Source organism: Peromyscus leucopus, chromosome 19 (assembly GCF_004664715.2).
Source record: "Peromyscus leucopus breed LL Stock chromosome 19, UCI_PerLeu_2.1, whole genome shotgun sequence".
Taxonomy (NCBI): Eukaryota; Metazoa; Chordata; class Mammalia; order Rodentia; family Cricetidae; genus Peromyscus; species Peromyscus leucopus.
The window spans coordinates 39,459,778-39,476,229 of NC_051079.1; the positions used below are offsets into that span (position 1 = coordinate 39,459,778).

Here is a 16,452-nt window from a genome sequence, read left to right on the forward strand (position 1 = left end):
ATTATGTTATTTTCATGAGTAAGTACTGAGGAAGCTGGTATCAAAATTAACATTTCAAACACAATCATGGGTCCAGACAGGTCATTCACCCTCATCTGTAAAGCCATAACAGGGTTAAGGAACACTGTTTTACTTGGGAGTTTTGAAAAGTCATTTTGTAGAATAATTTGAAGAAAATTTCCCAAAATGAAACAGATTTTAATGAAAACAAAGCTGAGTAGCATCAGGGAACTGAGTCCACTCTCATTACAAAATAGACACTCCTCCAAAGAGAAGCGCCTGCCATTCAATCACAGTAATGGATGGCCTAAAAAAAAGAAAGAAAGAAAAAAAGAAAGAAAGAAAGAAAGAAAGAAAGAAAGAAAGAAAGAAAGAAAGAAAGAAAGAAAGAAAAAGATAAAGAAAAAGCAAGGTAAGAGAAAATGATGAAGGTGAAAGAGGAAGGCAGCAGAATAACAGCAGCATTTGGGACAGAAGGATGTCAGAGAACACACGTTTGTACTTCTGTATTAAAGAGCGATTTGAAAGAGCATGCTGCTGTGACGTGCTTAGCAGACTTACTGCCAGCACAACAGCATCTCGCTCTAGCAAGACCAAAAGAGCAAGAACAAGGGTCGAATAAACAACTGTGGTGGAATAAACATACTTGGCTTGAATATGCTCCCCCAGGGCCACATGTTTAAAACTCAACTCCTCAAGACCTAATAGGGAAGATGGGACCTAGTTGAAGGTGTTGGAGGGGGTCACAAGAACTTGGTACTCACAAGTTAATTAGTGCTGCTCTCATGGGCATTTGATACATCATAGGCAATTGGCTCATTCTAAGACCCTTGCCCTCCTCTTACCCACACTTTTTGTTATATAAAACAATAAGAAAGCCCATGCTGGAAGTTTGTCCCTTCTGTGCCTCTAGAATCATTGGACCATCAATTCCTGTTGTTATAAATTCTCCTCTACATGAATGAGTTACAGTTCATTGCACATGCGTTTTAGTCGACCATGAGATACATAGTGAGCTATCATTACAATTCTCCTTCTCAGATCTTTGTTTCAAAACTGAAAGTTAAGAAATTTATACTAATGGTGCTTAGGCAAAATTATATTTAGAGTTTGCATAATATCATCAGGTACAAAATTCCTTTCAATATATTTCCAAGAAATGTTACTGGTTTGGGTCCATTTTCAGACCACATGGGTCAGAAATCATTAACTATCACAGGGACAGAGATATCTTACAGCTCTACCAGTGTGGAGCAGAGCAGAGATGTGAACAAAGCCTAAAATAAATGCTTTATTATACTTAAATAGGTCTGTTAAAATTAAACAATAATGCTGTGTTACCAACTTTTTTTTTTTTTTTGTTTTTTTGAGACAGGGTTTCTCTGTGCTTTGCGCTTTCCTGGAGTCACTTGGTACCCAGGCTGCTCGAATCACAGAGATCCGCCTGGCTCTGCCTCCCGAGTGCTGGGATTAAAGGCGTGCGCCTAACACTCATTAGACTCTTCACTCTAAAATGTACTTGAGTAATCCTCTCCAAAAAAACCAATAAGATAAAAGTATAAGTGTTGATTCTAAATTGTAGGACACTGTGTTAAGTGTAATAGGTTAAACAAGTATACATAAACAAATTCTATGTTTCCTCTCACATATGAGTGTTTAAAATAAGCCAATTTAAATATATAGAAGTGATATTAGAAGAAGTAAGGGTGAGATATAGGGAATCCTCCTTATTATAGTAATAGTAATCACACAGTCAACTAGTATTCTGCTAGTGTGTGTAGGTGTGTTGTGTGTGTGTGTGTGTGTGTGTGTGTGTGTGTGAAGGGAGTGCCATTCATAAAAAAAGTCTCTTAAATTAAATAAATATAAAATTAGAATAGAGGAGCTCAAAGCATCTAAGTATAAAATAATAATGAGAATAAATGTTAATCATTCTGAGTTGATTAAGACATGGTGTGTGTGTGTGTATACTGAAATAGCAGTATATCACATAAATATGCATAATGATGTATAGATACTTGTATAAACATATAAATACAAAGAAACAGCAGTGGAACCCACAATATATTAATTAGGCCATATGCTAAATACCCTACACATGGATACAGACCTGTGTGTGTGTATGTGTGTGTGTATGTGTGCATGTGTGTGTGTGTGTATGTGTGTGTGTGTAGAGGCATATATATATATATATATATATATATATATATATAGAGAGAGAGAGAGAGAGAGAGAGAGAGAGAGAGAGAGAGGCACTGCATGTTTTATATATATATATATTACATATAATATATATAATATTGGCAATACTCACTTAGTTGTTCAACAGATTTCCAGAACTTATTCTGCCTACCTAATTAAACTTATTTTTATTATGTATTTTTTCACCAAGAGCTACCTGAACTTACTTAACTTTTTCCAATCCTGGTAACCACCACGTTCCTCTCTGGCTCTTGTATGGTCATTGGAATGTCTCAATATTTTAAGACTGATGTATGACTAGAGGGTAGTAAATATTTTAGTATAATTATCAGCAGCTGCCCAAAGACTTTAGCTTCTGTGATAGATAACCTAGCTATATTAGAAATGTGCTCTAGTTTGCTTTTCTATTGTGATAACACACTCTGACCAAACAAACCAAGGAAAGTTACAGCCCATCATCAAGAGAAGGCAGGGCAGGAGCTCAAGTGGTAACGGAAGCCGAACCCACAGGGCAATCTGCTTACTGGCTCTTGTTCAGCTGATGTTCCTATTCAGCTCCAACCCACCTGCCTACAGCTGGCACTGCTCACAGTGAGCTGGGCCTTCTTACATCAATGAGCAATCAACAGCGTGTCCCAAAATTGTCTCCGCAGGCTTATCTGATTAAGGCAATTCTTCAGCGAGAGGTCCCTCATCCCAGATGACTGACTCTTGGTTTTGTCATGTTGACAGTCAACACTAACCAGAACATCGGGGGATGAAACATTTATGTAAACTATTCTAAATATAATTAGTCTTACAGTTTCGTCGAAAACTAAGTGCTTTCTAATTGTCCAGTGTTGAGTCACTATCATCCTAGTCTCCTTAGCCTGTATTCCCTCACAGACACAGACAATTGATAAAAGTTACTGGGACACAGACTAAGATGTCAAAGTTAAGCTTTGCTTCAAAACAAAGACTTTTTAAAAATATCTCGCCAGGGGGGGGCGCACACTTAATAGCATTGGAGCAGAGGCAGGCGGATCTTTGAGTTCGAGGCCAGCCTGGTCTCCAAAGCAAGTTCGAGGAAAGGCGCAAAGCTACACAGAGAAACCCTGTCTCGAAAAACCAAAAAAAAATCTCAATGAAAACCTCGTCAAGTTCAAGGAACCTCTTCTTTGAACTTTTTGCCTGCATTATTGTTGTCTAAAACTACACCCATGACTCACTCACTTCTAAGCTAAATAAAACCCATTCTAAGTCTAGAGATCTCTCCACATAAGATTGCAACATGAAACACGGCTTTGTGAACATTTTCTTAGTTGAGCCCATAGGAGATTTAACCATATAGTAACTAACATTATAGTGAGTACAGAATGGAGTTCAACAGAAGCAAATAATAACGCTTATTTAGAAGGTGAAAGCATCTCAGAAAATAATCTATGTTGTGACAAAATGAATCTGACTGTATTATAAATATATTAAACAAATTCTCTAAAGGAGTTATGGGAGAATGATGAGGTAAGTAAGTTTAAAATAGTGAATGGATGCCATGCAAGCATTGTATTTTAGTTGATAAAATGCTCTCCCAAGGGGGTAGATATTAACAATTCTAATACTACTATTAATGGAAATTTGAAATCAATAATATAATAAATGGATGGAAATTGGGAAAGGCAAGTTTCCTCAATGTTGCAGGGGGGCAGGGTTATTGATAAGACAAAGAAGATAGTCATTTTATCTATGTTGTAATAGGAATAAAACTGAGGATATCAATGTGAACTCATGTTTAATTTTAAATAGATAATGATGATTAAATAAAATGGTATTTATTGATATGTCTATATACATGAATAATATTTCTACCTCTGTCAGATAAAGCTGACTTAAAGCAAAGATGCCTACAAGTAATGAGCACATTTATTACCTAGATCCAATACAATTTTCCAATTAAAAAAATAAGACCTCTGCAAAATATCATACCAAGGTTTGCCACAAAACATAATAAGTAAACTATAGAATTATTTTTCCAGAAAGTAAGAAATTATTGAACACAAGAACATATACTTACATATAAACATATATGTGTGCATGCACACCATCATGAGTGATATCAGGGGGGCCATAGGAGAAAATTAAAAGAGCTTCTAAAAGGTCATTCTGAAAAGGTCTAATAAAATAAAAAATATTACTAGATAATAACTCAAAGTCAAATGTAAGTACTCATAAATCCATACTGGTAAAATTAAATTACTTGTGATGTTTCTTCTTAATATTCAAATTACAGGATCTAGAATCAATTATAAGACACTCCTCTGGGCATCTGTGACCTGAGTGCTCAAAAGGTTTTAACTGAGCTGGGGAATAATAATAGATGATCCATATAAAAAAGAAGTCTAAGGAAAAGGCAGTGTTGTCTGCTTGCTACTAAGAGCATCTACTGTTGTTGATGCTGTTGCTATTGATGATAATGACACCCCACACTTCATGGATTTCTTCCTCAGTAAAGTTGCTAGGATTCCAATGATATGGGGCATGCAAAGGTATTTCTTCTAAGTTTAACGCCCTTCCTTGGATTTTAGAATCAATAAATTTATCAACTTTATGAGTTATCCTATCCCATATAGGAACTAATTAAAAATAACTTCTAACTTTAAGTAGGGTCTCAAACAGATAAAAGTTGTGTAACAGATGCAGTCTAACATACAAGATGTTTTGGTAGTTGGGCCATATGACCTAGTAGATTCAATGGTACTTGATGTATCAGAGGCAGATAAGAATGCTGTGTAGAGCTTTGAGAAGAGCCCATAAGCAAATTATTATGAAGCCATAGGAATTTTGGAGAAAGGCTCTGTCATCTGCAGATAATCACTCTCCCTTTGAGAGGCAACTTTTGGCCTGTTAGTTTGACTTAGTGTAAATTGAACATTTAGTAATGAGCCATTAAGTTACCATGTAATCTGAACTGCCCATCATGAACTGGATGTTATTTAGCAATATTAAATGATGAAGTTGGACCTGTATAGCATCAATTCACAATCTAATGGAGGTAGTATATACATAATCAGGCTAAACATATTCTAAAAACAGTAGCAAGTTAAGTCAAAATTAGCTAAATATTCCCTGCCCTTGTTATAAAGGCTGTTATCACCAAGCATGTACCTGTGGCCTCATGGGCCACATATATCTTATGAACGTTTTGTGAGGAAGAGAAAATGAAGCCCTTGTTTATGGAGTTACCTGCATGCTACCACCACCCAACATCTATATGACATCAGAAATCCTTCCTGGAACAAGCCAGAAAGGAAATGGTAAAAAAGAAATATTTACATGGAGAAGAACTAAAGACAGTTTATGTGGTTGTACATTTTCTCTAGAAGTAAAAGTTGGCATGTGCACAATTACACACTGATTCATGGGCTATAACCAATGGTTTGGCTGCCTGCTTAGAGGCTTAGATGGAGCATAATTATAAATTTGGAAGAGAAAAATGCACATATCTATCCAAATAGTCAAAGAATGTGGAGATGCTTGTGTCCCCTGAAATTGGTTACCAAAGGCAACCTCAGCAAAAGAGGGCTTTAATAGTGAAGTTAAGAGTAGTGAGTCTCTTTATCTGGCCATCCATGTGTTGAACTTGAACCCATTCAATGGGTTCATAAATAACATGGTCAAAAATGGAGCCAAGTATGGAGTTAGGTATGATTCAAAAATATGCATTTCTTCTCATGAAGGCTGAGATGGCTATGGCTGCTACTAAAGCCAAGTCTTTCAGCACCGGAGACCAACACTGAAACCCCGATATGGCATCATTTCCCGGGATGGCCAGCCAGTGAACTGATGTCAAAAATAACAATATTTGACAGCTTCCATTATGGAAAGGACAGAACATTATCCTTACTGATATGTTTTATTTTGGTTATAAACTTGACTCTCAAGCACTTAATGCTTCTGCTACAATTATCCTTATATACTATCATGGTGTTACTAGACAGTGCATTGTATCTAAATAAAGAAGTCATTTTGCATACATGTTTCCATATGTCCTGATCAATTGGCTTAATAGAATGATGAATTTTTTAATATAATTATAAGGCAGGCAAGATGGTTCAATGAGGAGGTATCCGATGCTGAGTTATACCATATTTCAAAATCTGGAGTCCACATGATAAAAGGAGAGAACCAATTCCTGTAAATTGTCTTCTGATCCCCACATACATCCCATGGTATACACACACACACACACACACACACACACACACACACACACACACAATTTAAAATATAAATAAATAGATAAATAAAGACTCATTCACAGTACCAACCAGGTATCAAGAGCTTGAAGAATTATGGCCATTCTAGTCAGAATGCTATATATGCCCCGAAACAGTGTCCAGTATGTGCTACTGTTTTTTTTTTTTATTCCCAGAATTCATAGGTTCAGGATTAGCACCCACAACCACCACCACTACTAATGATCCATTAGCAAAACTTTTGTTTCATGTTCCCTTGACTTTATGATTTGCTAACTTGGAAGTCTTAGTTCTAAAGTAGGAAGAGTGCTTCTGTTAGGTGACTCAACGACCTAAAGTTGGAGTTTCCTCTTTATCACTGCGCCCTTGAAACTCTTGAATCCACAGGCTAATAAAGGAATGGGAGTTTTATAAGGGGTGGTACATCCAGACGGCCAGGGGAAATTTGAATGTTTCTCCTCAGAAGTAAGGAAGAGTATGTTTGCAGTGTAGGAAATACTTTGCTTAGGGAATCTCTTAGTATTACAAATCCTATAATTAAAGTCAATGAGAAATTCCAGCTACCCAATCCAGGCAGGGGAGAAAATGACCTAGACATTCCAGGGATGCAGGTATGCGTTGTCCTTCCAAAGGAACAAGGCCTGCTGAGGTGTCTGCTTAAGAAGACAGAAACACAGAACTGGTAGTAGAAGGTGGTTGCAAATACCAGCTAAGGACACAGGACAAGTTACAGAAATTGGTAATGTGATGCCATGAGTATTCCTGTCTTTTTTATTTTTTTCTAAGAATATGTTTGTTTTCTCTTTCAGCTGGATTTTATGTCTCTTGTTTTTTTTTTTTTTTTTTTTTTTTCTTAAGCCATAGTCTAATTTACCTCAGAATTGTCTTTGTTGTGCTTTGTGGCTGATACTGGACTTTAACTACTGAATCTTCTCCTTCAGCCTCCCAGTTGTTGGAATTACAGGTCTGAGTCACAAACACTGGGAAATTTTACAAGATCCCCACATCTGGATGAAGAGCTATAGAGAATCAACAGCTGCCGACAGAAGGGGAAGCAGTTGTCTTCAGAGACAAGTCTACTGACAGATTTTCCCATCCCACTTGTCAGCCTTCAACATATGGACATATATAACTGGACACAGTAGTGTGTGTGTGTGTTTGTGTGTGTGTGTAGAAAAACAATAATTAGAGAGCAAGACATCACAAGTCGGAGAGAAGTGAGAGGTGGAAATGATATAAATATAGCAAATTTTCAAATAAATACATAAATTCTCAAAAAATAAGAAATTTAAATTAGGAATATATTTGTGCATCTACCCATACATAGTGAACAGATATTTGTGCTTTCTTTCCTCTTTTATTACTATACTATACAATGTAACATGATTTGGTTATTGCTAGAAATTAAGTGTTATTCAATTTTATATTATCATATCTGAGTCATAGAATATTAAAAGAATAAGCCTTTCTTACGGGCCTTTTTGACCTGTTGTTGAGAAAGAACTACTGACTTTTCAATTGTCTATAGGAGAATTATATCATATTAGGTGGAATTACCACATTATAATTAGCTTTACATAGAAATTAAGTACAACATAAGAAGACCTGGCTCTCAGATTGACAAGTGATGCCTTGTTATAATATTGATTGTCAACTTGATGTGTTCTGGAATCAGCTAGGTGACATACTTTTGTGTAAGTGTGGTGGCATTTCCAGGAAGAATTAACGGAGGAGGGAAGACTCTCCCTCAGAGTGAGTAGCACATTCCAAAAGGCATCCTAAATAAAAAGAGGTCCAAGGGAAAATACTATTGCCTGCTTGCCCTAGCCCCTTGCTTGGTGAACACCTCTATCACTGCTGACATACTCCCATCTACAGCTGACACCAAGCTCCAGATTCCTTGGCCTTCCAAAGTAGACTGAAAACAAGTGCCTCTCCAGAAGTCTCTCATACTTCAGAATGGCTTTGAAACTGATGAGCTATCCAGCATTTGTATGCAATAGCTACTATATTTCAGCCTCTCCAGTGTGCAGATGTTCTGGTCTACTGAGACCTAATGATTCTCCATTTATAATATATATGTCGCCCAGAAGTTCTCTTCCACTAGAGGACCCTGCCTAATAGTATATGATTTAATGAGTTAATAAGTAAAAGCTATTTTGTTCCTTTAACAGTAATATTATATTCTAGCACTTATTTTGGGTAGTGTTTGCTAAATTTCTTATCTGTTGTATTACTTTTTGTTTTCTAATACAGAAGTATCCTATGCCAAACACTTTGCAATTATGTCAAAATATATGTCTCTGCTAAAGTTTCCACCCATTATTTTTTTCCTCCCAAAAGTAATTATTACCTAAAAGTACTATTAATTTGATGGTGACCAAATGGTGATTTAAAAGCCATTTATCCTTCTTTAGCATTGGATTTGAAATCCATGTAAGCCTGGTTAATTCTTAATCTCAAATGGTTACAGTCATTTGGAATAATTCTAGACAACTAGTTCATGCATAAATACATCTTTTGATGAATAAAATTGTTAAACCATTTTTCATTTTTATTCAATGAATAGCTTCTGCTTTGTTACAAAATTAAGTAAGTGTTAGAAGAACTTATACAATTCAACCTGTACATCTATTTATATGTAGCTCAAAGTGAATTGTCAATCAGTTTGCATGTAATGGAATGGGATGAAATAAAATGCAAAAGCAACACCCTCAAACTGACTTCAATAGTTCACTATAGTTAAAATGACCCCTTTTATGAGTTGATTAAAAACCATGTTCAGAAAACAATTTTATTAACATTTTTTTCTGTGAAACAGAAGCCATTACATGACAGTGCTCATGTAAAACAGAGGACTTGGTCTAATTCGTGGGATTTCTCGATAAACAGCACATGGAGAAAATAATGAGTCATAAAAAATGTGATTGAAACAGAAATATAAATATTTGAGAGCTCAGTTCTAAAGAATATATCTATACTACCCCTCTAAGTCTATAGGAACACTGGAGAGGAGAAGACCGAAAGGATACGAGAGCCAGAAGAAAGTGAGAAGGCTGTAAAGTGCCATCCAGGCACAGCACCAGCCACTGCAACCACAAACCACGGCAGCTCTAGTGATCTGCAATGGGCCTGGCCAAGGCTGGCCCTGTCAGCATCACAAGGACGAGGGAAGGCCTCCTGGGCTGCAAACCTTGATGCTGAACTACTGGCAAACTGGCAGAGTCTAGGAGCGGGAAGTTACTGTCTTCTGGTGTGTGCCCTTAGATAAGCACTCCCAAATCCAGTGGAAACATCAAACCTGTGGTCACACATCTGGCCCTAGTTAAATTCAGTCACAAAATAAAACAAAAAGACATGGATGTGGAAATGAGTTCTGTAGGGAAAAAGTGGGACTGCCAGGGATTGGAACAAACAGAATACATTATATGCATATATTAAGTTGCCCAAGAAGAAATTCAATGCGTAAAAAAGAGAATAAGACTAAATTCCAAGCAAAAAAAAAAAAAAAAAAAGATACCGGGCAGCGGCTGAGGCCGCAGAGGTGGCGGCTCTGGAGGCTGTAGTCTGCATCCGGGCTCCGGCCCGTGCCGCACCATGGTGAAGCTGTTGGTGCTGCTGGCCACGCTGCTGGCCACGGCCTCGGGCTACTTTGTCAGCATCGACGCGCACGCCGAGGAGTGCTTCTTCGAGCAGGTCACCTTGGGCACCAAGATGGGCCTCATCTTCGAGGTGGCGGAGGGCGACTTCCTGGATATCGACGTGGAGATCACAGGACCAGATAACAAAGGCATCTATAAAGGAGACCGAGAGTCCAGCGGGAAGTACACGTTTGCAGCCCACATGGATGGGACATACAAGTTGTGCTTTAGTAATAGGATGTCTACCATGACTCCAAAGATAGTCATGTTCACCATTGCCACTGGGGAGGCTCCCAAAGGACAAGACATGGAGACAGAAGCTCATCAAAACAAGCTAGAAGAAATGATTAATGAGCTGGCAGTGGCCATGATGGCTGTGAAGCACGAACAGGAGTACATGGAAGTCCGGGAGAGAATACACAGAGCCATCAACGACAACACAAACAGCAGAGTGGTCCTTTGGTCCTTCTTCGAAGCTCTTGTTCTAGTTGCCATGACATTGGGGCAGATCTACTACCTGAAGAGATTTTTTTTTTTGAAGTCCGGAGGGCTGTTTTAAAGGCCTTTTCCTGTTGATCCCAAATTCACAATCAACTTGTTTACCAAACACCTTGGTCATAATAATGTCATTAGTTTATACATTTTTTTTTCTTTTTCTTTTTTCTTTTCTTTGGTTTTTCGAGACAGGGTTTCTCTGTGCAGCTTTGCGCCTTTCTTGGAACTCACTTGGTAGCCCAGGTTGGCCTCGAACTCACAGAGATCCGCCTGGCTCTGCCTTCCGAGTGCTGGGATTAAAGGCGTGCGCCACCACCGCCCGGCTTTAGTTTATACATTTTTATTTTCTGAATGTTCATGACTTATGTTTCTTTGTGATTAATGGGTGTTGGGGAAAACCTGTTTAGGAAAGTTAGAGTGAAAATTTGACATTGATTGGCCTGTAGTTCTTACTTGAATGCTGCCCCATTGTACAGGTCCTTCCAAGAGTTCAGAGGCTGTTAATGCTGTATGGGACTATGGTCTTTATTATGTTTTCACCTTCAGTTTTCATAATAAAATGCAGTTTGTTCAGGAAGTAGCCCACAGCCTGACTGCCTTCTCAGGAGTCCCTCATCTGTGTTCATTACAGAAGTTCATTTTGTTGAGTCCTTACAGCAACAGTAGACTGAATCTTGACCCTTCTGACCAGCCGCAGGGCAGAGCGACCTGACTGGGGTAAGTTACCATGTGGGCACTCGGATTTTCTTGAGTTTGCTTTAAACTAGACTCATCCCAACACTCCCCCTCAAAGTTTTGTATTGAAGGTTAGAACTGAATCACCTCTATTCGACTTGACACAAGCAGCCGACAGCTTAGGAGTCTGTTGAAGCCAGTGTCTGGGTGTGGGACAGACTGCTCTCTCTTCTGTGCCGCACACTCTGTCCATTGTCGCACTTAGGAAGAGCGCATTTGCTCGAGGGGAGCCTGCGTTTCTCATGCCAAAGGGTTAAGCCTCTTGGATGGCTTGCAGTGATAGGCAGCCACTGTCCACCTTTTAGTCAGTGGCCTTGGAGTCCTAGTCTTCAGTGTCAGCACTAGGGTTCTGTTGGTCCTCTGGTGTCTTTCTTTTTTTGGCACATGTCAGTTTTGTTTATAGAAAATCTCTCTGATGATGAATTTAATGAAAGTCGCTCTGCTTTGGGTGTGGGCGATCCAGGATTATGTGGTGACTGATGTCTGATAGCTACCTGGATATTTTATTTTCCTTTTTGGATCTTGCAAAGGGAAAACTACAAGTAACAAGTTTTGTAAAATTAATTTAAATTTGTTATAGGTTTTCATGTTCAGGACAAAAAAATTTTCAACCCTGGATGACCTGTTGGTAAGGTGACTCTTTCACCATAGGGCAGCTGCTGCATGCCAATTTTTTTTTTTTTTTTTTTTTGTGTGTGTGTGTGTGTGTGTGTGTGAAAACACTTCAGAATTTAATTAAAAGATGTAAATTTAAAATTGGTTGTGTATCTAATATGCCCCAGGTTCAATAAATAAACAATTCTTTTTAAAAAAACAAAACAAAACAAAAAAAGATAGCTTTAAAAGAACTGTAGAATAACTATATTTGATAAGAGAAATTTGACACGATGTGCTGATTTCTCAAAGATCATCTTCTCCTTGCCATTAAAGTCCTTTGGAGTGCAAGGACATTTTGCATTGTCCAAGCACTCAGACTATCAAATTAAATACCCACTGAACTAATTTCTGAACTAGAGAGAAAATTCAGACTATACAACTTATAGTATAGTATAGTATAGTATAGTATACTTATACCCCATTCAGAATGTCCTCACATCATGATCCACTGCCAAAGGATCAAGTGCTCTCAGACATTCATTCCAACTTTCACACACAGGCAACATCTCAATTTATTATCCTATTTAGGCATGTGTAAAGGAAATGATAATATGTATGTCTTATGTACAGGAAAGACAGGTACAGAGTAGAACTGGTATGTGTGTGTAATAATGTCTGTGTTCACACATTTGGGTGTGGATGCCAGAGGCTGATGCTAGGGAAAAGCTACATCCCCAAATGTGTAAGTTGTAATATAACCTAGGCATTCACTTGTATATTTGAAAAAGCCATGATAAAATCAACTCTAAGATTTGTTTTAAAACATGAAGTTCAGTTTGAAAATACATGTGCTAGGTATTGACACTCATTGTTTGTATATTTTAACCCTACCACTACATTAACTTGTCTATTAATCAAGCTATGACAATAAAATTTCATTTAACAATAACATCTCCCTGAAGGGATAAAATTCACAGAGTTACAGAAAGCCTTATTTTCTCTTTCTCATTGTCTAAATTTCTATTCTAAGCAACCTAGCCATCCTTTCAAGTAAAAAGAGCAAAAGAATTTTATAAACCAAGCATGGCAATACAGGAGATAAAACAAACAACAAGAAAATATGTAACTAAAGCAGTGTTCCCAACCTTTTCCATATATCCTAGCACATGCATGGAAAGACGGTGTTTGCAAGGTGCACTGAATATAAGAAACAGTAAAAAAAAGAGGGAATTCTATAAATAGCAGACTCCTCAGACCCTAACAAACTGTTTTAGAAGCTACAAGCCTGGAACTCTTAGATGGATCTACTGCTCATTTACATTATACACACCAGGTGCTCTGGCATTGGAAAGCTCTTTGCTAAAAGATTTTATATTCATGTAACAAGGAAAATTGATCGCATAAGAACACTGAGTTTGTCACATCCAACATTTAGAATTAGTAGATTTGTTTTATAGAAGTGTTTTTCAATATTTAGGATCCATATGGTGGTAGTTGTTTCAATAGGCCTCATATTTATAAATAATTATATTCCTAGAAACATGGAAACTATATGTGAAACAACATTCCAATATATATACTTAAAATAACATTTCCTATCATATATACTTACCAAAGACTTTAATATTTTTGAAGCCATAGAAAAGACTTATAGTACTGTAGTGAATACCATGGCAAGATTTATTCATTTATTTTGTATAAAATACTTGCTATCGAAATATATCACTTAAATTTATTATAAATAAATTAGGCAAGATAGTATACAAATAATATTATTAAATCAGATATAATAGGTATTTATGCCTAAACAGCAAAAAGAAAGAAATGTTTTTTATGTATATGTATTATATAAAATTTGTTTTAAAGATATAGGACATCAACAATCCCAGGGAAAACATATGTCCTAATTAAAAAGAAGACCAGGAAGAGCCCAGATCTCCCTTGTTTGAGCAGAATGGAAATGGAATTCTAGGGAGGCAAAATTGTTAGAATTCATCGGACACGACACAGAAAAGAACAGAGCTAAAGATATAAGGTACTTCAGCCAAGTAGAAAACCTGGCAAGGGGGCTATCCACCATACAGAAAGGAACCATATGGAAGTATTAAGAAGAAAGTCGCCCTATTCCATATGAAAGGCAATTTAGAGAGTACACAGAGAGATCATAGAAGTGTCTGCCTCAGAACTAAGTCGTTATCTCTAGATGAAAAAGTTCCTTGGCTCTAATGACAAAGTTTAAAAGCCAAGACTCCAAATTATCCCCAGAGTTTCTTAAATGATTCAAAAAAAAATCCCAGAGAGACTTAAAATGGAAACATATTCCACATGTGAGTGTAAGTAAGTCATATAATCCCTAGAAATTAATACACAATTATTAGTCATGCAAAGGAGCAAACTACTATCCATCATGAGATGAAAAAATCAATCAAGCAACAAAATCAGCCCAATTTAAAACTAACTTCATCAAAACTCAGAACATCTGGATCATCAAAAACACTGCTGCAAGAATGAAAAACAAGATGCAGATGAGGAAAACATTTGTAAACCAAATTTCTCTTTAGAATACATAAGAACAATTCTCAAAGCCAAAAAATATAAAAACTTTAATATGGGCAAAATATTTAATCATGCATTCACCAAATAGTAGACTCCAAACATGATGAGGAATATAATCTTAATGTTACATCATTAGGTAAATGTCAACTAAAGATCTAATGAGGTACCAATATGTATTTATTGAATGAGAGTATTGAATATGGTAATTATTTTATGACTTTTTATAATATAATTTTTTCTTAGAAGCTATTCTAAAGGATAAGATTTACTTGGGGTTTACCATTTTGGACATTGCAATTCATGACTACCTTCATTATTTGTGAGTCTGTGATGAAACCAAACATTATGGAGAAGAGTGTGGTAGAGCAGACACACTCACCTGTGGCTACTGAGATGCAGTGAAGGCATTAGAAGGATCCAGAGACAAGATTCTATTAATTCAGAGTCATACTCCAGAAAACCTACTGCTTCTAAGCATGTCACTTTGCTCACCACCTCCCAACAGTGCCCGCAAGCTATGAATCCACCAGAAAAGTAATCCATTCATAAAATCACAGCCTTCATTGGTCTAGTCATCTCTAGTGATGGGATCAACAGCTGGAGACCCAAGCTTTCAACATGAGCCTTTTGAGAGACACTTCACTTCCAAGTCATAATGCCCTATGCATAGCTAAGCTACATATAAATATTTTCTATAGTTAGAATATATTCATGTTGCATATATCACAAATGCATGAACATTGCCACTACTTGCTAGAAGTTGCGATTATCTGGAACAGGCCTGTGCTGCCTGTCAAAGCAGATATGGCCTTCCTGGCAGGCTAGGGCCATCCATGTGCCTGCTGCTGATACAGGTGTGATCCAGGAGCAAGTGGCTCTGTTTAGTGACTCCCTTTTTATTTTAGTAAAGGCTAAAGGCCAAAAGCTTCCTGGGTTCCAGAAACTATATTTACTTGACACAATAGTGTTGTCATAAGAGTATCTACTCTCAGCCGAGCCCTGAAAAAATCAATTTTGAGACAGGAGGAAATCTTTATTGAATTTACTACTCACTCTTTCCCACGCTGCTGCTTCTACAGCCCACCCTCCTGAAGTGAGAGCTTTGTCCTTGTTCAGTGTTTAGTCGCTGTGTTGGTAATTTCTTATTGTTTTTAGAATTTGTATGAATTTTGTGCTAAAACCAAAGGACAGTAAAAGTCACTATAGTTAAAAATGTGAATAAAAATGAATGCCTGAATAATCTTTAAAGCCAGCTTCCGTCTTTAGTAGATAAATTTCTTGTACTCTTATTAAAACCAATCATGAGTTACATACTTCTAATTTATAATTTTCTAATTGCACTGTATATTATTGTAGTCATAAATATGTCTCCATCTCTAGCCACACAAATAGAGACAGAAGACAATAATAATAAAAGGGTGGTTACATTGTTAAAATTGATTCAGAAAGCATTGATGCCAAAAAACTTGATTATTTAGCACTCCTAAGTCAACAAATTCAGTATGAGAATGGCAGAAACACTCGGCGCTTGGCTTGAGCTGCTATGGATGCTATAGATGGAATGACGGGTGTTTATTCCTTCAAGGCCTTGGAGGCAGGAAATCTCACTGAGCAGTAGACAAATGAGTGCCACCTCATGGTTTTCTTTTGGTTTATAGTCAATTGCAGGTTGAATTAAAGGAGAGACCAAATTCCTTTTTAAATGTCCAGAAATAAATCTAAAATATTGATACAAATGAAGCAAGATTTAAGGAATGTGCAGTTAAATGCAGTTGTTTCCAAAGAAATATTTTCATTTTGTTTTTTGTACAAACACGACATTTTGAAAGCACAATGTAAGTCTCTGAACTATTGAAATATGGTTGGCCTGCACGTGCACCAGAATGGTGTCTCATGTGTGAAAAGATTCCCACTGAGTAGAAAATTTCCCAAGAGTTTGTACTCTGGCACCATCAAGTTTGGTAAAGCCATCAGAGAATTTGCATGGCTGAGCT

General features: G+C 37.1%; 1 protein-coding gene across 1 annotated transcript; it reads left to right on the top strand.

Moving 5' to 3' along the window:
- The first annotated feature begins 10,031 nt into the window (after positions 1–10,031).
- LOC114694799 (transmembrane emp24 domain-containing protein 2-like) lies at positions 10,032–10,634 on the top strand. Its single transcript, XM_037196916.1, has one exon. It carries the CDS (start codon positions 10,032–10,034, stop codon positions 10,632–10,634), a length of 603 nt encoding a protein of 200 aa, XP_037052811.1.
- Positions 10,635–16,452: the final 5,818 nt, after the last annotated feature.